At 31.7% G+C, this 27,466-nt stretch overlaps 2 protein-coding genes across 6 annotated transcripts; one reads left to right on the forward strand and one right to left on the reverse strand.

Annotated features, from left to right (window-relative positions):
• The first annotated feature begins 219 nt into the window (after nucleotides 1–219).
• On the forward strand, nucleotides 220–25,478 carry Asx (Additional sex combs). 5 transcript variants are annotated; one of them, XM_065512313.1, is made up of 11 exons: nucleotides 220–689; nucleotides 2,988–3,356; nucleotides 3,493–4,053; nucleotides 4,117–5,488; nucleotides 9,200–10,319; nucleotides 10,436–10,579; nucleotides 16,465–17,396; nucleotides 17,461–19,278; nucleotides 20,651–21,043; nucleotides 21,106–21,286; nucleotides 21,416–25,478. In XM_065512313.1, exons 3-11 carry the CDS (start codon nucleotides 3,704–3,706, stop codon nucleotides 21,787–21,789), a joined length of 6,684 nt encoding a protein of 2,227 aa, XP_065368385.1. In that variant the 5' UTR covers nucleotides 220–689; nucleotides 2,988–3,356; nucleotides 3,493–3,703; the 3' UTR covers nucleotides 21,790–25,478. The 5 variants fall into 5 exon arrangements, 4 of the variants coding, with proteins under 4 accessions (XP_065368385.1, XP_065368384.1, XP_065368383.1 ...); XR_010576590.1 differs by having other exon boundaries at nucleotides 221–763; nucleotides 21,143–21,286; nucleotides 21,416–21,559; XM_065512312.1 differs by having other exon boundaries at nucleotides 221–763; nucleotides 2,985–3,356.
• Ppcdc (phosphopantothenoylcysteine decarboxylase) lies at nucleotides 24,843–27,460 on the reverse strand. Its single transcript, XM_065512315.1, has 3 exons — nucleotides 27,327–27,460; nucleotides 27,064–27,267; nucleotides 24,843–25,831 (listed from the first exon to the last, which is right to left on the reverse strand). Exons 1-3 carry the CDS (start codon nucleotides 27,438–27,440, stop codon nucleotides 25,580–25,582), a joined length of 570 nt encoding a protein of 189 aa, XP_065368387.1. The 5' UTR covers nucleotides 27,441–27,460; the 3' UTR covers nucleotides 24,843–25,579.
• Nucleotides 27,461–27,466: the final 6 nt, after the last annotated feature.

Consider the following 27,466-nt stretch of genomic DNA (forward strand, 5'->3'; position numbering starts at 1 on the left):
TTTGTTTTACAATGTGTTTGGTGTGTAAATATGCATAATTTTGAACAGCGTAATTTGTGGAATTCTAGATTTAGGTATAGTATTATTAGGTTATTTGGGTTTTTGCAAAAATATGTAAAAAAAGTTATCCTCCTAATATGAATATTATAATAAATTGCAACTCTGTCGTAAATATATACATTCCGTTTTGTGCCACTTTTATGCAACTGTTCAAGAGTAGTCGTCTAAAGTTAGCTCGTTTATAAACGCAGTTACTAACTTTTGCTTCAGATTTTCTTCATTTGTGAACAAAAAAACCCTAAAAAATAGCTTATAAATTATTAAAAAAAATAATAATTATAGTGTTTGAATAAACAAATAACATATATGTTACATAAATAATTAAAACAAAACGTGTATATAAATATTATAGATATGTTCTATATAGAAAGAATAAATGAATGGCCGTGTGAAAAATGTATTGAGTGTTTAAAAGTAACCACTACAGCACTATGCTGGGTCTCTTGTTATATGAAAAGCAAATAGACGAAAATTATCTTTTGTTTGTATATAAAAAAATATTCAAAGAAAACATTAGCTTAAAGATTTAAGCAATTTCCAAACAAATGTTAAAAATTATTAAACAAAAAATAACAAAAAAACAATAGTGTAAATAATGCAAGTTAATAATATTGAATAATAAAAAAAATGTACGTGAGAAAAGAAAAAAAATATAATGAAAGGTTGTAAAAAAGGAACAAGTGAATGAAATGACAAAGAAGAGGTAGATAGAGTGAGAAACAGTGAAAAAAGCAATTTTGTAAATGTTGTTGTTGTAATCGTTAAAGCAAAACGCAAAACAAGCGAATACAAAAGAAAAATAGTTAAATACAGTGATGCCAGATATGGTGCCGAAAATGTATTTTTCAGCGTAGTTGGGTGGTTTACAAAAAAAGTGTTTATTTGTTAGAATTTGAATATCAAATAAGATTAATTATTGCCTGATTTTATAAATTAGATGTCAGAAAATTACAGTTACAAATTTATTTTAGACTTTAGGAAAATAACTTAATATCAATTTAATAAATTCTGTATAAAAATTGTATTTTAAAACAGTTTAGTTTTAGCTTCAAAGCTAATTAAAATTTTAATATTAATTATGTATTTTTGGAACTCATTTAATTCACTAAATAAATAAAATCTTAAAATATCTCCTAAAATAACTATTCGATCTCAAATATTTTGACATCATTAAAAAGGTCTTGAATTGCCAATTGTGATATATATGTATATATTTTTTGAAAACTACATCAAATCGCTTTCAAATTTTGCACCTTCAATATGGATTATCAAAAATCGGTGCCGAAAAAAATTGTTCCTGAGTAGCAAACCTTCGAGCTGATTTGAGGATTTGGTATATAGAAACCGGCCTTTGCATTATAATTTTTCTTGAATTTTTAATTATTAAAAATTCAGGTTTATTGGCTCCTGGTTTTTGGCGAATGAAGTCGTTTTCATGTCAGACACATGGAAAAAATAATTTTTATCACTGAATAACCAAAAAAGAGCAGGAAAAACAACCTACACCTAAGATTCTGAAACACTATTAATTGTGAACAAATTAGAAAACATCGCAGTCAAATAGAGTCGAATATATATAAGTCAAATCTGTAAATCCGTTTTGTTATACTTTCGAATATACTTAAAATCTTAATAATGGTTATGAATTTATGAATGTACATTCATATTTCAGAAGTTAAAGACTTGCAAATTCATATCCCATCCGAGATAAAAATACTTACATTGGTTATCTAATAGTTTAAATTTTCCTAATTATTTTTTTCTGAGTTAGAGAGTTAAATCTAAGCTTAAAATTTACGACGAAAATACTTTAATATTTTCAAATAAGAATAGAATTCAAATAGAATTTAATTATTATTATAAATAAATTATCTGAGCAATATGTGTATCATTAAATAATTAATATATTATATGAATAATTCATTGAATGGTTTTTCAAAATACATTTCATCTAACTATTATATGGTACAATTTAAGGTGACTTAGACGATAGGAGATTAAGTGTTTTTTTGAGAAAGAGAAAGTCATTTGACTAATGATTTTAACTTTAACACGTTCCGTAGAAAGTAAGATCATAACAGCTGTTATTTGTTTGCTTTGTTTACATAAAACGACTTGATTTTTGACAAATTATCATCCGTATTTTCACTCCATGTCAAATGGTTACTTTAAATCATTGGTAGGCGTTCATATTGTTCAGGTTACGAAGATTTTCGTCAATTTACACGTACACAACCCGAATGTAAACATTGCAACAAATATTTCATTTAGTTGCTTGATGTTGTTGCGAATATTTTATTTTTTTTACCCATACATTCACACAAATTAAATGCCTCTTTTTACCTATCAAAGACGATCCCATTTGTACTATTCTACACACAAATTTTACAGATCAAACTTGTGGATGAATGTAAAAGGGGCTTAATAATATTGTGAACCAAAAACTACATTTTTGAAACTTTCCAACCTGTCACAGAATTACATTGCGATCGAAATTGGAATTAATTCCGTATTTTATATCTTCAGAAAATGACGGATCATTTTCTAATGTTTATATAAAGATAAAGTATTTTAGCGAAGCCGGTTTCTATATACAACAGAGTAGAAAGTCATCTCCTCCAGCCGAAGGGACGGGATCTTGATATGTTTCGAATAAACATACAAATAATAAGTACAATTTTTTCTGAAAAATTTATTTTCCTAATACCCCTGAACATAGAACAGATAATGCAGAATCGTACCATAATTTTAATTATATTTGAATTTTTCGTAATACGATTTCACTTTAAAAAAAATATAATAATATTTATTTTGATCGCCCACGCTTTAACCCCAAAAAACGCTAAAACTAACATAGGCGTGTTTTATCACCATTTTCCTAATCACCATATGGCATCACTGTAAGGAATTTTTTTTTGTAAAAGTAGTAGAATATCAAGTTAAAAGAAGGAAAAACTATTACCAACTGAAAAAGAAAACCTAAAATGGTAATTCGGCAATACTAATGTTCGTAAGAAAAATTATATATGTAAAATTTATATAAAAGAAAGAACTTATAATTTATGGTGAAAAAAAATCAAATTCAGTAAGAAAAATCCCAAATGATAAACTTGCGGCCCTCTTCTAATTGTGCACCCTTTAATTAAATAATTGAATTACAATTCTTTCCAAATATAAGAAAAGAATAATAAATAAAATAACTTCATATACCAATATTCTTCATATTATCAACCATCGTATGGTCAGACCCCAGGATAAAAAGAAAATCACGAAATATACACGATAATTATGAACAGGTAAATTTGTGAATCTTAAAAAATCAATGTGTTTCATTTTTTTTCTTCATGTTTCGCTTAAATTATTAAAGAGAACGAAGCAAGAAAAGTTTCCTACAAATTTCCTTGACACTTTCAATATTTTCACGTTTTGCAGAAATACAAAGCCAAGCATTTGGCAATGTTTTGTAAGGCATTGATTGGACTATGCATACAGATGCACTGCAGTCAACAGTAGGGGTCGTCGGACAGGTACTAACAAAAATAAGCAAAATGCTTTTGTCCATCTGCAATAAACTACCATAGATGTGAATTTGTCAGCCACGCACAGTCATTTAGTCAGACGGGCTCATTAACAGGGCAAAATAATGAAAACGGAAATTTTCGATTTAGAGGCTGCTGTAACGAAAAAATCAACAACAATAAAAACACCGGGAATATTTTTTAGTAGTACCCCACAACATCGAACAACGAATCCAAATGCAAGTGGCCCAACAAGACCACAACAACAAATCTATAATAAGACAGCTGATTTGAATAGATATTTTACGGTATTTAGTAGTGGCAACATGGAGGCGACTACCACACACATAAATCTCATCGATGATGAGGACGAAAAAGATCCCTTAGCTTTGGATACCTCGTCGGGCGAGCGCAGTTCTACCGAAGACTCCTTAGGCAGTGCTCCATCAACCTCAAAGCATTCCCACAGTTTAAGGTAAGTTGAATTAATGTCGAATTAATTCATTTTCATTTAATTTATTCCTTTATTTGATTTCAGACGTCATGTACCACGTATTATTGTTAAACCTATACTACCCGATAAGAAACAAACGTTGTGTGCCACCGCAACGGTATCTTCAGCGATTAATGCTAGTTCACCATCTTCCTCATCGTCGGCTGCTTCAGTGCAAGTTAATTGCAGTCCTTCCTCTGGTAGAACCAGCAGCAGTAGACGTATACAACAACAGCAACAAGCTAAGGCAGCTGCAGCAGCGGCAGCCGCAGCGGCGGCGGCAGCTTCGGCTGCTGCCAATGCCATGACCACCACCGCCATTACCCAGGCCTCTACCATGCGAGAGGTGTTGGCATCAATACCCGGTTTTAGCTTAAAGCCCCGCCGAAGATCATCAAAGAAAATATCAACTGCCGCTCAAATAGAACAGACCAAAGATGGTAAAATTGATCTGGAGACACCAGATTCGATATTGGCATCCACAAATCTGCGAGCTCTGCTCAATAAGCAGACGTTTTCTTTGCTCCCACCTCTGTACCAGTATAATCTAATACAACTGTTACCCAGTGTAGATCGCGAGACCATTGAAATGGAACAGAAATGTCCTGCCAATACCGTACCCACAGAGGCTATACGACTGGGTCCCTCAAGTCTAAACAATGAGTTCTTTGCGCGTGCATGCTTGGAGTGGCGTGAACGTTTGGGTGAGGGAGAATTTACGCCTGAAAATCAAATGAAACTGAAAACCGAGGCTGAGCGTGAAAAGAATAAATTGGATCCATGGAAATTGAAACATTTCGAACCGATATGGGGTGAAAAGTCATTCAATCGTGCCAGTAGTAGTCGTACTACTACAACAACTACCACCGCCTCCGCTGATGTTTGTGTAAATAATAAAGTTAAAGTGGAGGTGGCAGCGGGAGCTGAAAAATTGGAAACTACCAGCACAACATCTACATGTACTATAGTGGTAACACAAACAACAACAATCTCAACGACAACTGCAGCAACAGAAACAGCAGCGACAAAAATTACAGCTGCTACTGCTGCAACAGCGTCAACAGCAGGAACATCAACCACCAGTGCCTCGAATTATATAAAAAACGAAGCATTATCCTCAAATTCGCCCACATGCTCGCTAAATTCTTCCACCACAAACTCCTCCTCATCATGTTCATTAGATGATCTAGTAGCTGCTAATAATACGTTGACGGAAAATCGCCATGCCAGCAGTTCGCCTAAACAGCACAAGGATAACTTTAAAGAAGAAGTGGTGGATGACGATGATGATGAAGTGGAATGCATTGAAACCACGATAACACCAACTTCAGCATCATCATCATCATTATCATCATCAAACATAATTACATTGAAACAAGAATATTATGATCAAAAGACTGAAAGTAAACAAGAAAATGTAAGTACCTACATACAATATAAATTTATAGGGAGAATTTTTTACTTTTACTGTCCTTGAGCAACATAATTAACATTTATTTAGTATAGCGACGAGAGAAAGAAAAGATATATATTCATCTAGCTTTATTTATATTGGATATATATATAAAAATAGCCTTTAGAAATAAACAAAGTAAATATCGTCGCTGCGAATGCAATTTTCCACAATCTGAAAGCCTTTCTATGTAGACGATAGTGTTTTTATTTAACATTTATATTCCAGGGGAGTTTTAATCCTACTAGGAATTATTTTAGATGTAAAGGTATCATTTAAACAACACGTAAAATGTTTATTATTAACTAGCTGACCACCCCGCCCCGGCTTCGTTCGGTAGCTATTTACTAATATGAGAAGTGAAAAGGAGGCAGTAAAATTTAGTTCTTTTAGTTTTCCTAAAATATTCTCATACTGGGTTGGTTGGTTTACGTGGTAGTTCACTGCGTGCTAACAATCAAGTAGAGTCGAAGGGACCCCGTCAGATGTAATGTGGTTTACATCGTAATGTATATAAAATGTCGAGTTTGCTAGACCCAACCTGTAGCCGTGAGATATCTCAGTAGGTCATTAAGTTTAGACCCGGCTACCTCACCAAGGTATGTCAATATGTATGAATTTATGCCTCAGGGCTGGGCATTCGCAGAGAAGGTTCGCAGCCTTTGTAAGAAAGAGTCTGAAGATAATACCGTTAATAGTCCCCAGTGGAATTGCTATTGAGACCGCATTGGAGATATCTAAGGCAGATCTCATTCTGGCTAGTTCGTCTGCCTGTTCATTGCCATAGTGGTTTCTGTGCGCAGGCACCCAAACTAAATTAATGTCAGATAGACGACGTATCCTTGACAGTGAATTCTTACATTGCCAGACTAATGAAGATGAAGTTGTGTAGGCCTTCAGTGAGATATACCTACATATATTGCCGCGAGTATTATGATTATGTAGTGTATTACAAGCTACCATGATTAGACAAATTTCCGCTTGGAAAACAGTACACTCATTTGGAAGACGGTATGAGATCCCTAACCCAAGTTCACCACAGAAGAAAAACTACGAATTGTGTGTACTTAATAAAACGAGGACTTTATTGTGATCGACAATTGATGCAATATTGTTTTGGGTAACATCGAAAGTCCAACCGGATGTATCGAGGGAGGGGATCTTCCATTAAAATTAGATGCTCGGGGTGACTTGGCAGGTGGCATGCCACCAGGTACTGACTAGTTAGTAACACATTATGTGGTCTCACTGATTTTTGGCCATATTCAATCCTCTCTACTGGGTCTGTATAATTAAGAAAAGATCGACCAATTGATTTATATGTCAATGCCCTCCATGAGATGCCAGCGGGAACTTTTAACACTTTATTTCGGGATTTCACTTTCTGGTTGATGTAAGTGGCGTGCGAGGAAAAGTAAAAGAAGCTCTCGAAGGCTAGTTCGGATTTTTAAATGTCGTATTACCACATTTAAAAATCCGTTGCGGATGTTGAGTTCCATGAAGAGAAAAGAGACACTGTCGATTTTGTGGTTGATAACTTGAGATTGCGTTCTTGCAGATGATCTGTAATAATGCCCAGACAAGCATTTGTTTCAGAGGCCAGAATTTCGTCCTCTGCACAGTGGATATTATTAGGTGAATGCATGCAATTATCCATAAAACAAGTTCTATTGTAAAGCTAAGCAATAATTATTTGCAGAAATAATAGTTATTATGTCAACAGAAGTATTCGAAAATGGCGACAGAACACACTACTTTCGACTTTAAAGATTTGGCGAGTTAAAATTATACAATATTCAAGAGCGTATTTTTAATATTTATAATTATTTTTTTTAAGATTGTTATACCTTGCTGGAAAGGGCATCTTGTCCAGATTCTATTTTGGTTATGAGTTTTGTATATGTTGTTAACAGATTTGAAATTTATTCATTTGAAATATATAATGCTTTTTGGCTTACCTACGCAACTTTGACTAGGATTTTAACAGTTGGCGACGTTTGCTGCCGATCTAGTTTTAACATAGAATTAAAGCTTAACTTATATCTAAAAGATATATCAAAACTAGCTGCCTTTTCGTGCCTATAGACAAATGGCATGCAAAAATGTTGAGCAACTCAGAAATTAAAACAAAAAATTGTAAATGAGCTTTTTTATCTTGGCAGTTTTGCATTTCTTATTAAACAAGAATATAATTTAAACAATTATGGAGAGACGAGGAATTAAGCTTTCATAAAATACATGCATAAAATGCACATTCCAAGAAGTTTCGCATATTGTTTTATTTTTTTTTTCGTAATTTTTCAAATTCAACAATAGTAATTTGAATTTTTTCTGTGAAACCCTATTTTTTGCACAGTATCTTAAAGATAATTTCATGTAGAAATAAACGAGATATCACTTGCAGAAATCGGTTTATATTTGCAAAAGTTATTAAACTTTTTCGAAAAAAGTTCGAAAAATTTTACCTTCAAAATTAAAAACTGTACAAATATTTGTATAGTTTTTTTTTATTCATATGCGCTGGGGGAGAAAATATTAAAAGAGGTGTTAATAACTTTTTCAATTTTCATCCGATTTGAAAAATTAAAACCGTGTTTTGTTAAGAACTTAATTTTCTTTATACATTGATATTATTTATTTATAATTATTAATTAAAGTAATACAATTAAGTAATTAAAAGAATTTTAAAAAGTACTAGCGGCTAAGGCTTTCGACTCCGATTTGACTATTATTATAGGTATATTTTAAAGAAAATGATATTATTGGTATAGAATACTTTAAATATTATAAGAGAGTCCAATTTCAGAGATGAATTTATAAATATGTTTAATGTCGTGTCGTGTTTTTTTGACTAGTTTTTTAGACATTCAGTTGGTTGTTGTGATCCAAATATTTTTACTCTAGTGCTGTTGAAGGATGGGCAATCGTCGAGTATGTGCTTTACGTTGAGTTGGGTATTACATGTGGAGCATATTGGAGGCATGGTTCTATACATTGATATAAATTTGTATAAGCTTTCATTTCAAAATAAGTAGAAACTGACTGAGTTGACGAACATCACTGAAAACTGTTTTTTAGAATAACTTCTGAATTTGAGGGTGTTTCGGAAAATTTTTGACACAATTTCTAATGTACTCAGCGAGACCTATAAATCTAATGAGAAAATACATAAAAACACCTCTTTTACTTGTCTTAATATCTCAATTTTATACAAAAATTAAAAAAAAAATAAAAAATTTATTTTTAAGCGTTCATAACTTTTTTATAATGATTAGCTTTTTATGTTCGAAAATACAAATTAAAGCTTAAAGTCCCACCTATTCAACAGAGAAAAAATATTACAGAAATACTCATCCATTCAAAAGTTACAGATTTTTGATCCGAAAATGACAAAAAATTTCCACTGTGCCCTGGGGTTATATTTATGAATTGTTAGTATTGTAGTGCTACATATTATTGGTTGAGTTGTAATTTTTGTACTTGGTATACAGACAGCCGTCCAAAACCTTCGCCTCGTACAGCTCACTTGGGTCCAATGAATTGTATGATTGTAATTCTCTATTTGTTTGCATTTTTGGCATTTCCCCTAATCGTTTGATTTAATCAAATAGTTTGTGAAACTTTACAATTAACATTGTGTAATTCTTAATTTTGTTTCTTTTAATATTTTTTTAGTATAAGAAAGAAATGGAAGAAAATGATAGAATACTGCAAGATCTACCATCATCATCTGCAAATGCCATTAAGTTAATTCAAGAAGGCCAGAGACGTGGCACTAAAAGACCTTCTAATAGTCCCACAGCCAGTAAAGATTTTGCTGATGAGTCAAATGAAATGCATCATCATGCATCAGCATCAGGAGTAGCAGCTGTTGCGGCTTCAGCGGTCAAGGAAAATAAAACAAACATTGAAAGCAATTTAAAAGAAAATGTTCCTACGGAAGTGAATAATAGTTTAAATAGTAGTAGTGATGACGTTATATGTCTTGATGGTCCAACGACTAGTAAAAAATTGAAAATAGAAAACACCGAAAACAGCAGCAGCGGTAGTGGCTCTAGCAGCAACAATAGTGTTTGTCAAATTGATGCTGCTATAAATGACGTGGATGATGATTATGATGATGGGGCGTTGGAAGAGGTGATGGCACCACCAAATCCCAACAGTACGACACAGTATCTAGATGAACAACACAATACGACGAAAATGATTATGACGTTGACATTGAATAAGCAGCATGAATATGTTATTAATAATAATTCTTCTAATTCCAATTCCAATTCTAATTCAAACTCTAATTCCGCCACCAACTCCTGCTCCTCTACACCGCCTCCTCCTCCCCTATTGCCTGCAACAATATCAACTGTTAACAGTACCTGTGATAGTAATCTGCCCTATGCAATCGATATGATGGGTAGTGATGACAACACAAATATAAGAGAACATCAGCAGCATCAACACCAGCAATTACAACAACAACCACAACAAGATCAAACATCATATACTCATACAACGCCTGAAATGGAACATGTTCATGAACTTGAACTTGAACATCAGCAGCAGCATCAACATCAACAGGATACGATGATTTTAACAAATACAATGCAGCTGGATAACTGCACCGATCAATTACTACACAATCCTTATAATAATAACAATAATAGCAACAGTAACAACAACAACAATAATAATAATAATATAGACGAGGATGAAGATGATGTTATTGAGCAAAAGTTTAACGATGCTGAGAACTATGTTTTAGAATCCGGAGAAGTTAGCACAGATGATAGTGGCCATGGTAAGTCTTCACATTTATGTACTACTAGTATTCTTAATACTTAACTATTGAATTTACCTTCTTTACATGCATATTTACTTTACTCTACTTTATTACTCCCCTTAACACTTTCTAAGATTCTAAACTTGCAAAAACTAATTTTCATTGCGTTACTACCACGGCAGCAGCAACAACAAATGTTGTGGCCACTACTCCCACCACCAACACAGATAGTGTGGTTAATACTGCTGATTTTTTATTTACTAACTCTTTAGATCACGGTAAGCTCATCTATGCCCAAAAAACCTTTGTCAAATAATGTAAATAACTATTTTGTATTTTGAAGAGCAAGTTTTTTTGTTTTGATTTTTATTTTAAACATTACATACTTATTATCACTATTTAGTTTTATAGTATTATTTCATGAAATGAAATATTTTTTTTTATTTTTTTGGTTTATAACGAAATTTAATGAATTTTTATTATTATTATTTATAATTAAAGTATAAAAAAACGTTGAGTTCTAAATTATGCATCATTACAAGGATAAATTGATAATTAAATTATGAAATTATGATTGTTTAAAGTTTTGAAAACGAAATGAAATGAATTTTTGAAATCAAACTTTGATTGTTACAGATGTTGAATAGTTTCTTAACTCAAAACCATTTAAGATTTGTAAAAACATTAAAGCATGTGCCAAATTATTCCTAATTCGCAATGGTAAATATAAATTAGTAGAATAAATTGTACACAATATATCGCACATTTTTCCATAAACCAAATGTATACCTAGGCACTTAATATTATGATCAACTAAGGCTATTAGAACAATACCCCAAACTATGTATATTAATGTCAGAAAAGAAACGACTAGGCTTTAGATTTTGTGGATTTAATATATAATGAATTGAATGAAGTCTACTCACAAACTCGATCCAAACAAAAATCGATTTGGCTGTTGAAAAGTAAGAAAACATCATAGGCCTAAACGGTACCTTGAGGAACACCAGTTAATAAAACACGTAGATAAGATTGTACTCCACATATTGTGATCTACCAACAAAATATGAGAATCTAAGTTTAAAGCTGATTTAGAAAAGTTGTATTCATCTTTGAGTTTCCTTATCATCATAGAATTACAAATATAATCTTGCATTAGCTAGATGAAGAGAGTTCAGAACACTTAGTTTAATCACGAATGTGATCACTGATCAGTTAGATCAAGAACCATCAGCGGGTTGACTTATTACGCTAGATTTAGGAATAGGAGTTACTCGAGCAATCTTCCAAGCCTGCGGAAAAATTCAGATAGTTAAGATAGTATTTATAAAATGCAGAATATAGCTAGACAAAAAAAGGAAATGTCATTTGTAATATTATGATTGTGACCGGATCTTTAGTAAGATCATCAATTACATCTAATTCTGAATCACAATGAAACGAAAAACAATATCCAAAATAACACCACCATTACCAGCAAAAAAGTAATTTATGATATTAACATTACCAAGATAGTTATCAGAATCATTATTCATATATTACGTATGTACATTACGAAATGTTTTTGAGATATATTCGCTCTTAACCTTCTAATGACTGACTTAGCTTTGTTACAGTACTTACAATCGATTTGTCAGTTGGTTTCAGTGCAGTGTATCTTATAGGAACGGTAAGCCAATCGATAATAGATTTATTATACAAAATTTGTTTAGAATTCATTCAATTAGACTTATGTTTACAAACCAAACATTGCTTTTAACTAAAGCAACAAAGGTGAGAAGAACAAAGTTGTTAGGGAAGAGTACATTTCATCAGCATTACCTAGAAAACTAGACAAAAAGGAAAATACTTCATTCAAATTTATAGCTTCACTGCCTGTTTCTCTAAATGCAAACGAACGTTTTCTTTCGTATTTTAAATAACTGTAGTCAAAGTCAAAGTGGCATTGGAATTAGGGTTATCGATTCTTCGACATTTTTTGGAAACCGGTTTTCGGTTTCTTCGAAAAATTGCAATTTAATATAAACCGGTTTCGGTTTTTTTTATAATAATCGTTTTTTTTGGAAAAATATTAAAACGCCTAGAAATAAGAAGAAAAAAGTTTTATTTATTAAAATAATAGTGATTAAAACCATTTTGATTATTTCATTTATCCTTCACAAGGTCTTCGGTTCAAATTTGACCCATTTTTAAATTAATATTTAATTTTTTATAAAAGTGAGTGGTTGATATTTTTGATATTTTATGAATTTTATTTCAAATATCAAGGTTAGGTTTTTAGAAAAACAAATTGGCAAAAAAATATCTATAAACTTGTTTGGACTTAAGGTCTTTTGTTATGTATGTACAATTAAGTTACATTTTTTCAGAGCTTTGGTAGCACTACAATATATCTTTGGTAGCTCTAATATATATCTGTCACTTTTCATCATACTTGCTGAACTACTGTTTTTCTTATCCTTCATAAGGTCTTCTTCGGGTAAAATGTTACCTATTTTTAAATTGCATTTTTTCTAAAAATGAGTGGTTGATATTTATGATATTTTATGACTTTAATTTAATTTCAAATGTCAACAACTACGTTAGGTTTTTTTAAAAAAAATCTATTTGAGTCAAATTTGACCCGATGTTCGTTAACGTCAGTAAATTTGAAGACCTTATGAAGGTAAAATAATCTCTTAGGAATAAGTAAAACACAGTTTAAATGCTTCGGACAATCTCGATTTTTTTTTATATAACTAGACATTGAAAATTATATTTTACTTGGTGTATTTGTAGGACATATAGAAAACAAAGCATTGACTAATTTTTCAGGTTTTCCAAATCACTTGTATGATTTTCTAAATATAAAAAGTCTTCTAAAATAGTTGGAGTATTTGTTTTGGATTTTGAATATTTTTTAAAGTTTTTAATACACTAAAACTCATAAAAACACACTTTTAGAAAAAACCGGCTATTCGAGGAGAAAACCCGGCTTCTTCGGTATTCGAAATGTGAGCTTTTCGTAAAAACCGAAACCGACCTTAGCAAAAAAACCGGTTATAACCGGGCCGATCACCCTAATTGGAATTGATAACAATACTCAGTCCGACTACTATTACCCAACTGTAAAAATTTTTACAAAAAATTAAATTTTTCACTAAAATCAATTTTTTTTTATTAAAATCAATTTTTTTATATTAAAATCAAATTTTTTACAATTTAAATTTTTCACTAAAAATTAAATTTTTTATTAAAATCAAATTTTTTATTAAAATCAAATTTTTTACTAAAATTAAATTTTATTAAAAATTATTTTTTTAACTAAAAATTTAATTTTTCACAAAACATTTTTTTAAAAAAATTTGTTTCCCAAATTTTTTTTTTGTTTTTTTGAAAATTTGATTATTTTTTTTGAAAATTAGATTTTTCACTAATGATTAGTTTTTTTACTAAAAACTTTCATATAACTTGCGAACAAACGACTTTTTAAGTCTATTTTTTAGACGACTGTTCCGCTATCTCTAAATGCCGCATAAACCTGATACTTGACATCACAATCACTCCTCTCATCCTCATTCAAGGATGCTATCATCTCTGAATGCGAATTCAAAATATTCAGTTTGTAATTTTGTGCAGTTATTATAACGTAAGATATGGAACAATTTTATTGATCTACAAATGTCCACTTTATCATCCCTTTTCGTGATGATGAGACTGTAGGAACGGAACTGACGCCTTAATGTATGCGGAATTTTTGTAGCATAACGTTACGAATTGAAACATGGGAATATTTTCATTTATTTCTGTAATATTCAGCCTGAGTTGAAACAATAAAATAAAAGTATTAATTACGATATTACAAATCTTGATAATACAACATAATTAAAATTTTTCAATAGGATGGTGACCCAATGCACACGTCAAAAATCGTAAAGAATGGTGTTCCTAGAAAAATTTCTTATTAATGCAGTTATCAGCTCAATGTCCTGAGTTCAATCCTATTGAGAATTTTTAGTGAATTGGCGGTTGAAACAATACCGATTAATGCATTAAAAACATTCAAGACAGCAGGCTACCAACTTCAATCTGTCAAAAATAAAATGCACACGTTTATATGAAGACGATTATTTTGACGACAGCACAGCTACACGGCCACACGACTACTCATGCCGATGTAGCCGAATTAGACTAACTTCTATTTTGGTCAACTACAAAACAGAAATAGTGTTGCTAATATAATAAAAAATGTAAATCAAATTAGTGCTTAAAAAAATACATTTTTTTTAATTAATTAAGAGAAGTTTTTGATAACCATATTGATGTAAATTAATAACAGGTACATAATTAATTATAACCTTATATATATTTTTACTCAAAATAATTGTTTAAATCATAATTACTTTGGAATTGTGTACGGTTATTTTTTTTTTAAAGTGACACCACTGAATTATAAATCAGCTGTTTACTTTGTAGCTTTAAAATAATTCTGTAGCTGCCACATGACTACAACTCCAGCCAGCAGAATTTGTGTTCGTGTAGTCGTGTAGCCTTTTGTCTTGAATGTGTTTAATGCATAACTCCTACCAATTTGTACGAGCTTTAACAGCGGATTGAGCACGAGAGAGAGAGTATTCCAAAAAAAGTTAATGAAAAATTTATAGAAAATATACCAATGCGTGTAAAATTTTTTTTACGTAATAAAGGATTTTGAACATTTTTTTAAAAAATTCAATTCTTTCCTAAAGTTATTGTGGGGTGCAAAATTGAGTACATGCGAGTTATTTAATTTTGTCTGTTTTTTTATTTAGAACTGGATGTTTTTTGTTTTGAATTGTAATTCATTTTGTTACATATTAAATATAAAATAAATGACAGAAAACATTTTTGGATTTGCTTTATTAGTTTTATTTTTATTCCATAAGAAGTACACAAAATAGAAACATGTACTCATTTGAGCTCCCCACTGTATATAAAAATGAAATGGTCCATGTATGTAATGGCATCACGTGAGAACGGCTGGAGCGATTTGGCTGATTTTTTTTTATTCGATTCAAAATTTTCAGGAGATGGTTTGTAAAGAATAAAAAATTCAGAAATTCCGGGTAAAACTCGGAAATTAATTTTTTTAGTCCAGTCAACTGTAATAAAAAAGCTTGCAAATAAATAAGAACAGACAGGTGTATGTGGGTTGGAGAAACTTGAAGAACTAACATTAGTATGCCACCGGGCGAAGCCGGGGCGGTCAACTAGTAACATATAAATTTGAAAATCAAAATAATCCTAAATAGTCCCCATCAGCAAAAAAACTGTATCTCGAAGAACATTTATATTAAATATTCCAAGTATTTTAGGTCAACTATTGCAGAAAAGATTTGCAAAAGGTTTGCTTCAAACCACTGTGGTTTGCTTCAACCACTCTTTTCAAAACTTAATATTAAGGTTATTCACCACACTGTTTTTTACTCTTGCGAAAAAACGAACTTTCGCACAATCACAGCAACAACATATAAAATAGCTATGGTTGTGGATTGAGCGAAAGTTTACATTTTCGCAAGAGTATAAAACGGTGACACGAGTATAAAACGCTGACCTTATTAAAAGTACCAAAATGATACAAATTTAGAATATGCAATTTAAATATGATATTTTAATAATTATAATATAAAAATTATTAAAAATCTTATTAGTTTAAATCAATCGTAATAATTTAATTATCAATTTATTCGCGTTTTCATTTTCATTTGTTTTGTTTGTATTTCGTATTCGTTTTTAAATGTTTGCCTTACTAACATTTTCAAAAAAAAAAACCAATTTAGTGCTAATATTAAAAATCCCAATCCTCATCCAAACAAATATCCTTAATCCTCTTCCTTAAATGTTGGTATTGTCTGAACGATTTAAAAGCATAAAATATATGCATGTATGTTTAACAAAAAAAAATTATACCTCGTACAAATTCCAACATGTAAGATCATTCCAACATCCAAACAAACAAAAAATCCAAATATATTTTTCGCAGTAAGTTAATAAAAGAAAAACACATTACATTGCAAATGCATATACATACATACAAAAAATTCAAATCAAACTAAAAAAAAATCTAAATAAATAAATTTCTAATTGAATTCCTTATTAAATGTTATTTATTTTAAATTATGTGTGTGTTTTTTGGGGCATACAGTGATTGTAACGCATGAACAGCAACACTGCGAAGGAAGCAACAATAATAGCAGTAACAACAATCTAATGACGATAGCCTCGAGTCTACAGCAAGCCACAACATCTTCGACATTATCCTCTTCGTCATCTTCGTCTGCCTCATCACCATTGACTTCGACGACTTTATCTTCATCATCCTCCTCATCAAATTCAGCGTCGACTAGTGCATTGGGCAATGCCAAGCCCATGATAACATCGGTGGTGTCGTTGACGGGATCACCATTGGTCAAAGAACAAACACAACTGCAGCAGCAATCACTTAGTCTGCCAATGGAGACGACAGCCAGTGAGATATTTCATCATTTGCAGCATGATTGGAATTTTGGAGGCATGAAATTGGATACAAATCAAGGGACTCAAGCAATGGTGGTAGAGCATGATGAACAACCCATGACCAGTAGTTATTGCAACATGTTGCATCAGGGAGCCTTGGGCAGTGGTGTGGGTAGTGGTGGAAGTTCTGGTTCCATAGCCACTGAGATTGTACAAGATGATAGTCATACGACTGGGGGCGATTGCATACTACAGGATGCCGTAGCTGGTTTAATTGATGATAATAGTGCTGAAGATAATGTTGATAATGTTGATGATGAAACGCAGGCAGAGGAAGATGAGGAAGACTTGGATGATAATGACGCTGTTAGGGATATTGTCGATGAACTGCAACAACAGCACGAGCAAATACTGCAACTGCAGCAGCAGCAACAACAACAGCAGCAGCACCAGCAGCAACATCAGTTGCAGCAAGTTGAAATAGAACATTTTCAACATCAGGAACAACATCATCAACAACAGCAACAACAACTGCAGCAGCAGCAGCAGCAACATCAACAACAATTGGACCATCATGTTCAGAATCATCATCATGCTCATCTCAATGATTATGTGGGAGAGGTAAGTTACCTTCGACTTTGTTTTTCACTCTAAACTGAATTGTGGTTCTCATTTTAATCACTAGTTGACCTCATCTGATGTGCCCATGTCTATAACGGAAATGGAAGTAAGCAGCACTGTCCTAACAAATACAAATTCAAACGATAGTACCAACGACATAAGCATGTGCAGCAGCACAAGTAGCACAGGAAGTCTGACAGCTGCAAATCTTGCACCCTCATCTTTATCTCAGCTGCAGCAGCAGCAGCAGCCACACCATCAGCATCATCATCATCATCAACCACAACCGCATCATTCACAAGCACAGCAGCAGCAACATCAGCCTCAGCAAATTCAGCCCAATACCCAAGCAATACACAATACAGCAACACAACAACGACAAATATTGGTTGATTCAAATGGACAAATAATTGGCAATTTTCTCGTACAACAACAGCCAACGACACAGCATCTCCAAACTCAGGCAGCCACACAACCACAACAACAGCAACATATACACCATCATCAACAACAACAACAACAGCAGCAGCAGCAGTTATTGCAACAGGCAGCTCAGCAATTTACATTTCAACAGCAGCATCAGACTCAAGCAACTCCAACACAGCAAACAAATTCCGTTGCCGCCTTAGCCGCTGCCCAACAACAGAATACTGTAGCATTTGCAGCAGCAGCGGCTGCAAGACAACAGCAACGGCAACAATTGGCTCAGAAAATGTTGCCGCTAGTAAGAAAAACCTTTGAACATCAATTGAACACAAATGGTGCGCAACATTTCATAGCAAATCCCACAGCTTTAGCACAAACACAGCAGCAGCAACAGCAGTCGACTCATATAGAGCAGGCTCACCAGCAAATACAACAGTTTTCCTTACCCCCTCAACTGCAACAGCCTCAACAACAACAACAACACCAGCAGCAGCCACAAACACAGCGTACGTATTTAACAAACTCAGCGGCTCAAGTAAACAACAATAGTCTAACTGCGACAGCAAATAATTTGCTGGCAGCAGCAACACAACAACACCAGCAGCAATTACAATTGCAACAACAATTACAACAGTTGCAGCAACAGCATCATTTAAATACATTTCAAAATGTAAACAATCAACCACAACAGCCTCATGCACACGCGACAACTCATACGCAGCAGCAACTATCACCACATCAAACACATCAGCAGGCACACAACAGTTTAACACCCAAATTCATTTCCAAACAACTGAGTATTATTTCAATGCCTTCGCGTAGTCCCACATCAGCCACAATTCCCGCAAGTATTGCCGCCTCCACAACAGTTGCCATTCCGTCCACTGCCGTCGTTGCCGCTGCAGCGGCCGCCTCCAATGCAGCTGCTGCCACAATGTACAATAGCAGCAGCAGCAGTAGTAGTAAGAATAATCTAAATGTCCTTAAAACCGCCTTACCAATATCTGGAGTGCCTACGACAATTGCCCAGCAAAGGTTAGCAGCTAAAGCTTCGACAGGCAAAGGACGTAAATCGACTTCAAATAAATTACCACCTGGGGCGGTCAATCTGGAGCGTAGCTATCAAATTTGTCAAGCCGTTATACAAAATAGTCCCAATCGTGAAAATCTCAAGGCTCAGTTAAGGCCACCAGCTGCACTTTTAAGTCAACAACAGCAGCAGCAGCAACAACAATCACAACAGCAACAACAACGTCAGCAGCAACCTCAAATTATACACACAACAAATGCAGCGCTGGCGAAAACGTTACCAGTACCGGTGTCTGTCGCAACATCTGTGGCGAATTTAATAAAAACCCAAGATGATGTCGTTATGAATAGTGCAATTACCAATAACACAACGTCTACGGGTATGCCAGCTAATATAATGGGTGTCGGAAGACCGGGTGTTTATAAGGTAAATTTCAAATAAAAATGTTGTACATAACTTCTGTCTTATCGATAACTTTTATATAGAAAACAAAAGTTATCCATAACTTTTCTATACAAAACTAGTTATCGATAACTTTTCTATAGAAAACTAAAGTCATCGAATGTTATTTGTATAGAAAACAAAAGTTATCGATAACTTTTCTATAGAAAACAAAAGTTATCGATAACTTTTCTATAGAAAACAAAAGTTATCGATAACTTTTCTATAGAAAACAAAAGTTATCGATAACTTTTCTATAGAAAACAAAAGTTATCGATAACTTTTCTATAGAAAATAAAAGTTATCGATAACTTTTCTATAGAAAACAAAAGTTATCGATAACTTTTCTATAGAAAACAAAAGTTATCGATAACTTTTCTATAGAAAACAAAAGTTATCGATAACTTTTCTATAGAAAACAAAAGTTATCGATAACTTTTCTATAGAAAACAAAAGTTATCGATAACTTTTCTATAGAAAACAAAAGTTATCGATAACTTTTCTATAGAAAACAAAAGTTATCGATAACTTTTCTATAGAAAACAAAAGTTATCGATAACTTTTCTATAGAAAACAAAAGTTATCGATAACTTTTCTATAGAAAACAAAAGTTGTCGATAACTTTTCTATAGAAAACCAATGTTATCGATAACTTTTCTATAGAAAACCAATGTTATCGATAACTTTTCTATAGAAAACCAATGTTATCGATAACTTTTCTATAGAAAACCAATGTTATCGATAACTTTTCTATAGAAAACCAATGTTATCGATAACTTTTCTATAGAAAACCAATGTTATCGATAACTTTTCTATAGAAAACCAATGTTATCGATAACTTTTCTATAGAAAACCAATGTTATCGATAACTTTTCTATAGAAAACCAATGTTATCGATAACTTTTCTATAGAAAACCAATGTTATCGATAACTTTTCTATAGAAAACCAATGTTATCGATAACTTTTCTATAGAAAACCAATGTTATCGATAACTTTTCTATAGAAAACCAATGTTATCGATAACTTTTCTATAGAAAACCAATGTTATCGATAACTTTTCTATAGAAAACCAATGTTATCGATAACTTTTCTATAGAAAACCAATGTTATCGATAACTTTTCTATAGCAAACTAAAGTTATCGATAACTTTTCTATAGCAAACTAAAGTTATCGATAACTTTTCTATAGTAAACTAAAGTTATCGATAACTTTTCTATAGTAAACTAAAGTTATCGATAACTTTTCTATAGTAAAATAAAGAAGTTATCTATAACTTTTCTATAGAAAAATGATGTTATCGACATTCTAAATATTTATTTTTCTAAATTCCAATTTTAAAACCTACTTTAATTTAGGTCATTGGTCCACGCATGGGTTTTCCACGTAAAAAATACGTTCAACGTAAATCATCACCCACTCTCATACGCCACATTTTCGCCAATCAAGGCTCAGCTGTGCTGCAAAATGCCAATGTTACAACCGTACCAAACTCAGCCACTGTGACCGGCGGCAGTGGTGCTGCCCTTAATACGGTTGGCGTCGGTCAGAAGATGACAATAATGCAACAACCTTGTGTTTCGCCTGGCCAACAACACAATGCGACCCAACATCTAACACATGTCCAGGCTACCCACGATATACATCACAACGGCAATGGTCAGTACGTACTAGTACATCGTGCCAATGTTGGTGCTGCCGATAATCAGGCTCCGCGTGCTTCCAGCGCTCCACCAGTTCCTCAAAATCAGGTTTGTATGACGTGCTTAAATGCCCATTCTTAAGAGAATTATTGTTTCATTTACCTAAACAGAATCAATTACATGGTATGAATGGTATTTCTATAACAGGACGCGGGCGTCCTGCTTCAGTGGATGTAGATTTGTTTAATACACTACAAGACATGCACAATAATACAGTTTGTAATCCGCCAACACCAACAGCAACAAATGCAACCACCACAACACAAATATTGAGACGTAATATGGCAACCGGTAAGTTTTAGTATTTATTTTTAAGGTCGCATCTTCAATTTGAAAAACATTTTTTTATTGGTTTTATTTTTACTAATAATTGTTAACAAACTTGTTTAGATTCCAATTTTCTATCTTCTCTCATTCCAGGCAATATATACATAGAGGGTATTAGTGATACAACAGCCACGGGTCTTGTTGATGGCAGTGGCAATTATGTCGTTACAACTTCACCTGTGCATGCAACACCAGCAACGGTAGCTGGCGGTGGTGGTGTATCCGGTTTTTTAGCTGGTGGCTTACGGCAAAATCATCATCATCATCATCAACATCTCGATAGTGGTAGCAGCAATAGCAGTAGCTGCAACAGCGGTGGTAGTGGCAATAGTCCAACTAACACATCAGATGCAAACAATTGTGCCTGTTCCTTAAATGCCATGGTAATATGCCAACAATGTGGAGCCTTTTGTCATGATGATTGTATAAGTTCATCGAAATTATGCGTATCTTGTGTGATTAGATGAATTGATGGCAGAAATGCCATGAAATGTGAAAAAACAAAATGACACCAGATGCAGCAGCAGGAAAACAGTATTCGCTCACATAAATATGTAATTTGTAAAATACAATACTACGATAATTAATCGCATTGCGAATCGTTTATAACATTATCGCGCACTCAGAATTTCTATATTAATATTATTATTATTTCTTTTTTTTTTTCTATCTATTGTGAAAAGTTTTCATTCTCATTCATTCATTCTTTATTTTTTTATAATTCTTTTGTTATAAACGCCTTTTTTTGCCCCATTTGATCAATGTAATGCAGACTAGCAACAAAATATAACATGGGTTTTTGAACAACAAACAGCACAACAAATTTGCAACTGTAAGTAATTATGCCAATTTTGTTTTAAAACAAAATATATTTAAATAATTTTCTGAAAGTAGTATATGAATTATAATATAATTATATATAAAAGATAATTGCTTTGTTGGACGGAATATCCGATTTAAAATGTTTATTTTTTTAAACATACAATGAAATATTGAATATTCTTCTTTTCTGGAAAAAGGAAAATCTTTGAAAGGGTAAAAAATATATGGTTATTCTGCACTTTTATGCGTTAAATTAAAAAGTATTCGGATGCGGAGTATTAAATGCTTCTATTTCCTTGTTACAAAGTAATTTTTTAAAAGTCTTATGACATTTTCTTTTAGTTGTTCGAACTTTCGGTCGCTGAGTTGACAATCTTTGGCCGAATATGATTCGGGTCGTTCCGGAACGGAGATCCAATTGTCGTGGACACGTTTTCTTTTAGTAAAAAATTTGTCTTTTGTACTTCTTGGGTTCTTCTTTTCTGGGAAGAGACACATTTTTGAAAGGGTAACAAATATTCATATTCTGTAACTTTTCTTTCTCAAGATAAAAAGCATTCGGATGCGGAGTATGAAATTTTCTAATTTCCTAAGAATTAGCCTCCAGTTCTTTGTTCAAAAAGAAATAGTATCAGAAAAATCGCAAAATTTCCTTCAACCAGAAAAGAAAACGACATAAAAAGGCAATGTATGTTATCGTAATTATAACAAAATGTACTAAATTTCATGCTCGATATCGAATGCCATAATCTCAAATAAGAAAATTACGATCGAAGTTACTCGATATCGAATGCGGTAATTCGGACCCAGAAAAGAAAACCACATAAAAGGGCAAAATGAATGTTACATTTTTGCCCTCTTTTGTATGCCTTTTTATGGAATGCATAAAGAAATGTTAGGACTAGCTGCATAACTTACAAAATACACCGTTCTACAAATCTTGTCTTAGAAAAAGTATTAAAATATTTGAATTTTCATGTTAAATGTTCGAATTTCGTTCTTTTTACTCACTCTATTCCTTTTGTTCGTTTGAAATTACTGTAAATGTTTGAAACTTATCTTTAAAATGGTATTTAAGTGGTTTGAATTTTATTTAATTACTTTTTTCTTGGCTTTATTATTAAAAATCATGTTAATAGCAGGCCAAATTTGTTTTCAAAAGCAAAAGTCACCTGTTCGTTTTGTTCAATGCAAAACCATTCATTGAGAAATCGAACGATTTGCACTTGATTTGCAACAGAATAAAAAAGAACAAACTTGTTCTTTTATTTGTTCTGGGGGGTTAATATCCCTTATTCGATTCAAAAGGAAATCTTTTCGTATTACATTGTATTTAGCACATATTTTCGAACATTTTCGTTTTCGGATTGAGTTACGCAGTAACGCCCCTGAACATTGAATTTGAATAGGAAAAATGGGAAAAAACTCCCGGGGAATTTCTATTCATAATTGGGCTGATTATTTCAAAAGTATCAAAATCACAGTTTAACCCTCCGACGGTTAACAAACTTTCGCCCTTATATGAAGTACAAGGTCCACAGGGACCTTTAGGGAATTTTACATGAAAACGCATTTTTTAAACATTTTTTGTTCCCATTTTCACCTTTTCAGATTTAAACACATTTAAATCTCAATAGAAACTAAACTATTGGTCGGATCGCTTTGATTTTTTTTAACGATTCTAGATAAAATTTTCTTGGAATACATGTGGGGGGCGGGTATACTTCCCATGGACCATCAAGGAGTAATTTCAGTTTGAAAATGAAAAAGATCCCCAGGGACCTTCTCACCCGCCGGAGGATTAAAAAATGAAAAAACAAAAGTTTTTCGAACTCAATTTCCATCATATACCTGATTATTGAACGTATACGCTTTAGATGTAGTATAATAATGGATTCACGAACACTTCTATTCCCAGAGCTTATATTTCAATAATTTTCATTAAGTGCAAGGTAATAAATAGATTTTTGTCAAAAAGACGACCGACATTGGCTCTTTTTGGTACAGTTTTTATGATCTATTTTATACATATTAAAGAAAATGTTTCATATGGTGGCAGAAATATTCTTGTAAGTGCAAAAAATTTGTATGTGCCCTGTTGTTGCAGCTTAACAAATTTTATTTATTCTATCATTAATAAAATGATATAAAAAAAATCCCATAAAGTGTTATGCTTTTAAAAGCTGTAGAGTTAAAAAATTTAATCATTTTTTATATGTTGGGAACTGGAAAATTGCTTGCAATTGATTGTTATTCACATAAAATTTCACTATACATATTTTCCTTAGAATCTTGTTATTAAATTCACCCGAATCTGTGGTATTTAAATTTTATATTTTAACACGTTTTTTTTTTTTTTAAATTAATGTAAATTGTATATAAACCATAAAACTTATATATAATAATTATTTTTAATTGTTAATTATTTGATTGGCTTTTAGGGCAAAATAATAAAACAAAATTTTAAGCATAATTAAGCAAATAAAATTCTCATTCACTCAATAAAGAATTAAATAAATTCTTACTAAGAGGTCTTTTAAAAAAGTAAGGGGGGCTCGAATTTTTAATTTAGATTTTTTTTTATTTTATTATTTTTTTTTAATTTAGATTTAAAAAACTCAAAAACTAAACTAAATATAACTTGTATATACACACACACATATTTCTATTTGTAAGATGATAATTTTAAATGCAAATATTTGTTCGTTATAGTTTTTTTTTATTATTATTATTAATTTTATTTTATTATACTATAATTATATAAAGTAAAATTAAGTTTATGTAATTTGCAAATATTTTATATATATATAAATATATTTTTATATAGATTTTAAGGACTTTTTTCAATTGGTTTAAGCTAAAGAAAGAAACAAAACAAAAAAAAACAGAGTTGTATTATGTTTAAAATTTAATTACAAATGCTATGATAACAAAAACCACAACAAATTGATAAAGTAACAAACAAAAATGAAAAAACAAAACACAAAATTCACACACATTTACATACTATTAACTACAAAACAAATAAACATTACGTATGTTTATTAACAATTTAAACATACATTAGTTATTATATTGAAAAAACAAAATAAATAAAAATATAAATTATATTATAAACAACAAAATATTATTATATATATATATTAAAAGAAACAAGAAAAAAAAAACAAATAATAATTATAAATTAAAAAAAAAACAAATAAAAACAGTTTTTGCTCTTAGATGCACTCACCGCGCATAAAATTATGAATAATAATTATTATACGAATTAAATGAAAAGAAAAAAAAAACAAAATGATTATCATTCAATAAAAATACATTTAATAATATAAAAGCCACTAAAATTACATTTCAAAATAGTCCAACAATTTTTTCTAACTCGTTAGAACATTTTTAAATGTAATTTTGTATTAATTTCTTTAAAAATCATATTTTTTACTCAAATTTACTTAAAATATTTTCAATAATTGTATCGACTTCGGCCATAGCTCCATTACCGGTATCGCCACACATTAAAGTTTTCGATACTGTTGCTATTTCGTGGTAGCCCCATGATGTTAGTTTTGTTATGTGCTCCTTGGTTACAGGATGATCGAACATGCGTGTATTCATGGCTGGACAGAAAAGCAAAGGTTTACTAACATCCCAGGCCCGCACAACGCACAGCAAGAGATTGTCGCAAAGACCCTAAAAAATAAAAGAATTTTTATTTATCAATACGCTAAAAATAAATATAATTTAAGCAAAAATGTTTGTGAAAATTAAGACTTCAGGACATAGAAGACAACTAGATAGGTAACTGAGAGTTAAAAACATAAGTCTGTTGTCAAAAGAGAGTAATTTTCTTTAATTTTGTTTCCTTGACATTTCTCCCTCCTTCCGTTCTATGTATTTATTCTAAGCTTCATACCTCAATTCTTAAACGACAATTACATATGAGACGACAATTACATATGAAAATTTAAAAATTTTGGGAAATTGATTTATTCTAGAAGATTTCAACCCAAATATAAAAATACCAAAAAATCAATTTGTAAAAAATTCTCACGAATTTCACTGTTTTTATACCCTTCACCATGAGTGGCAAGGGTATATATAAGTTTTTCATTTGCGACCCCACAAAGCATATATATTCTGGATCGTTTTAGATAGCGAAGTCGATATAGCCATGTCCGTCTGTATGTTGAAATCAATTTTCCGTAGCCCCCAAATAACTTACAAACATGATTGATACATCAATATATCGGGAATTCTTCCGGCTTCTACGAGAAAATCGGCCCACAAATGACTGAGATATAAGGAAAAAACGGCCTATTGGCCTATTTTTTTATTTATATCTAGATTACTAAGTCATTAATATAATGACAGATATTTCAAAGTCCATTGCAACGATGTATATAAGGTTATAATAATTTGGACCTAGAATGGGTAAAAATCGGAAAAAATAGTTTTTAACCCGAATATTTTTTTTTACCAACAAATTTTTTTTTGTCATAAAACAATCCGAAAAAAACTTTTTAATTTTTTTTTAAATTTTCAAAAATAATTTTGAAATTTTTTTTTTTAAATTTTCAATAATTTTGAAATTTTTTTTTTAAATTTTCTAAAATAACTTTTAATTTTTTTTTTAATTTTATATTTTAAAGTATAAATTGTTGAAGGGTATTTAAGATTCGGTACAGCCGAATATAGCTCTCTTACTTTCGAAACGGAACATGCTACCAATCTGGTAACATTTTATTATTTCTATTCTATTTTTTCTGCAAAAGTTTGGACGTCTGAAAGATTTTATTTCATTAGAAATTGGAGGCCTTCAAACCAATCTGTCCCATAAGAAATGCACGGTGTGTATTGTGTTTGACATGAGCCAGATAAGCCGGAGAAAATCTAATATCGTATATATATAATAAATAACTCACCATGGCAATTTTAGCCAATGAATTTGCACTTAAAGGTGCTATCACCAGCATATCAGCCCATTTACCCAAGTCTATGTGCACAACAGGATCACCACGCTTGTTCCAAGCATTCCATTCAGTTTGATCATCTAAGATTTCTATGTCTTGAGGCATTGTATTCGTATCGATGAAATGTTTGGCATGTTCTGTAACAATTACTTTAATCTAGGGGGAAAACTTGATTATTTAATATTAAATTTAGTCATGAATAACCACTAACTCACATTAATGCTATAATAATCGTTATTCAAATTCTGCAACTTCTCTAAGAGCACGGGTAATTTAATTGTGGCCACACTACCGGTACAAGCTATCAAAATATTTTTATTTGTTTTCATATTGTTTTTTTTTTGGTAATTTTTAT

The sequence above is a fragment of the Calliphora vicina genome, chromosome 5 (genome assembly GCF_958450345.1).
Source record: "Calliphora vicina chromosome 5, idCalVici1.1, whole genome shotgun sequence".
Taxonomy (NCBI): Eukaryota; Metazoa; Arthropoda; class Insecta; order Diptera; family Calliphoridae; genus Calliphora; species Calliphora vicina.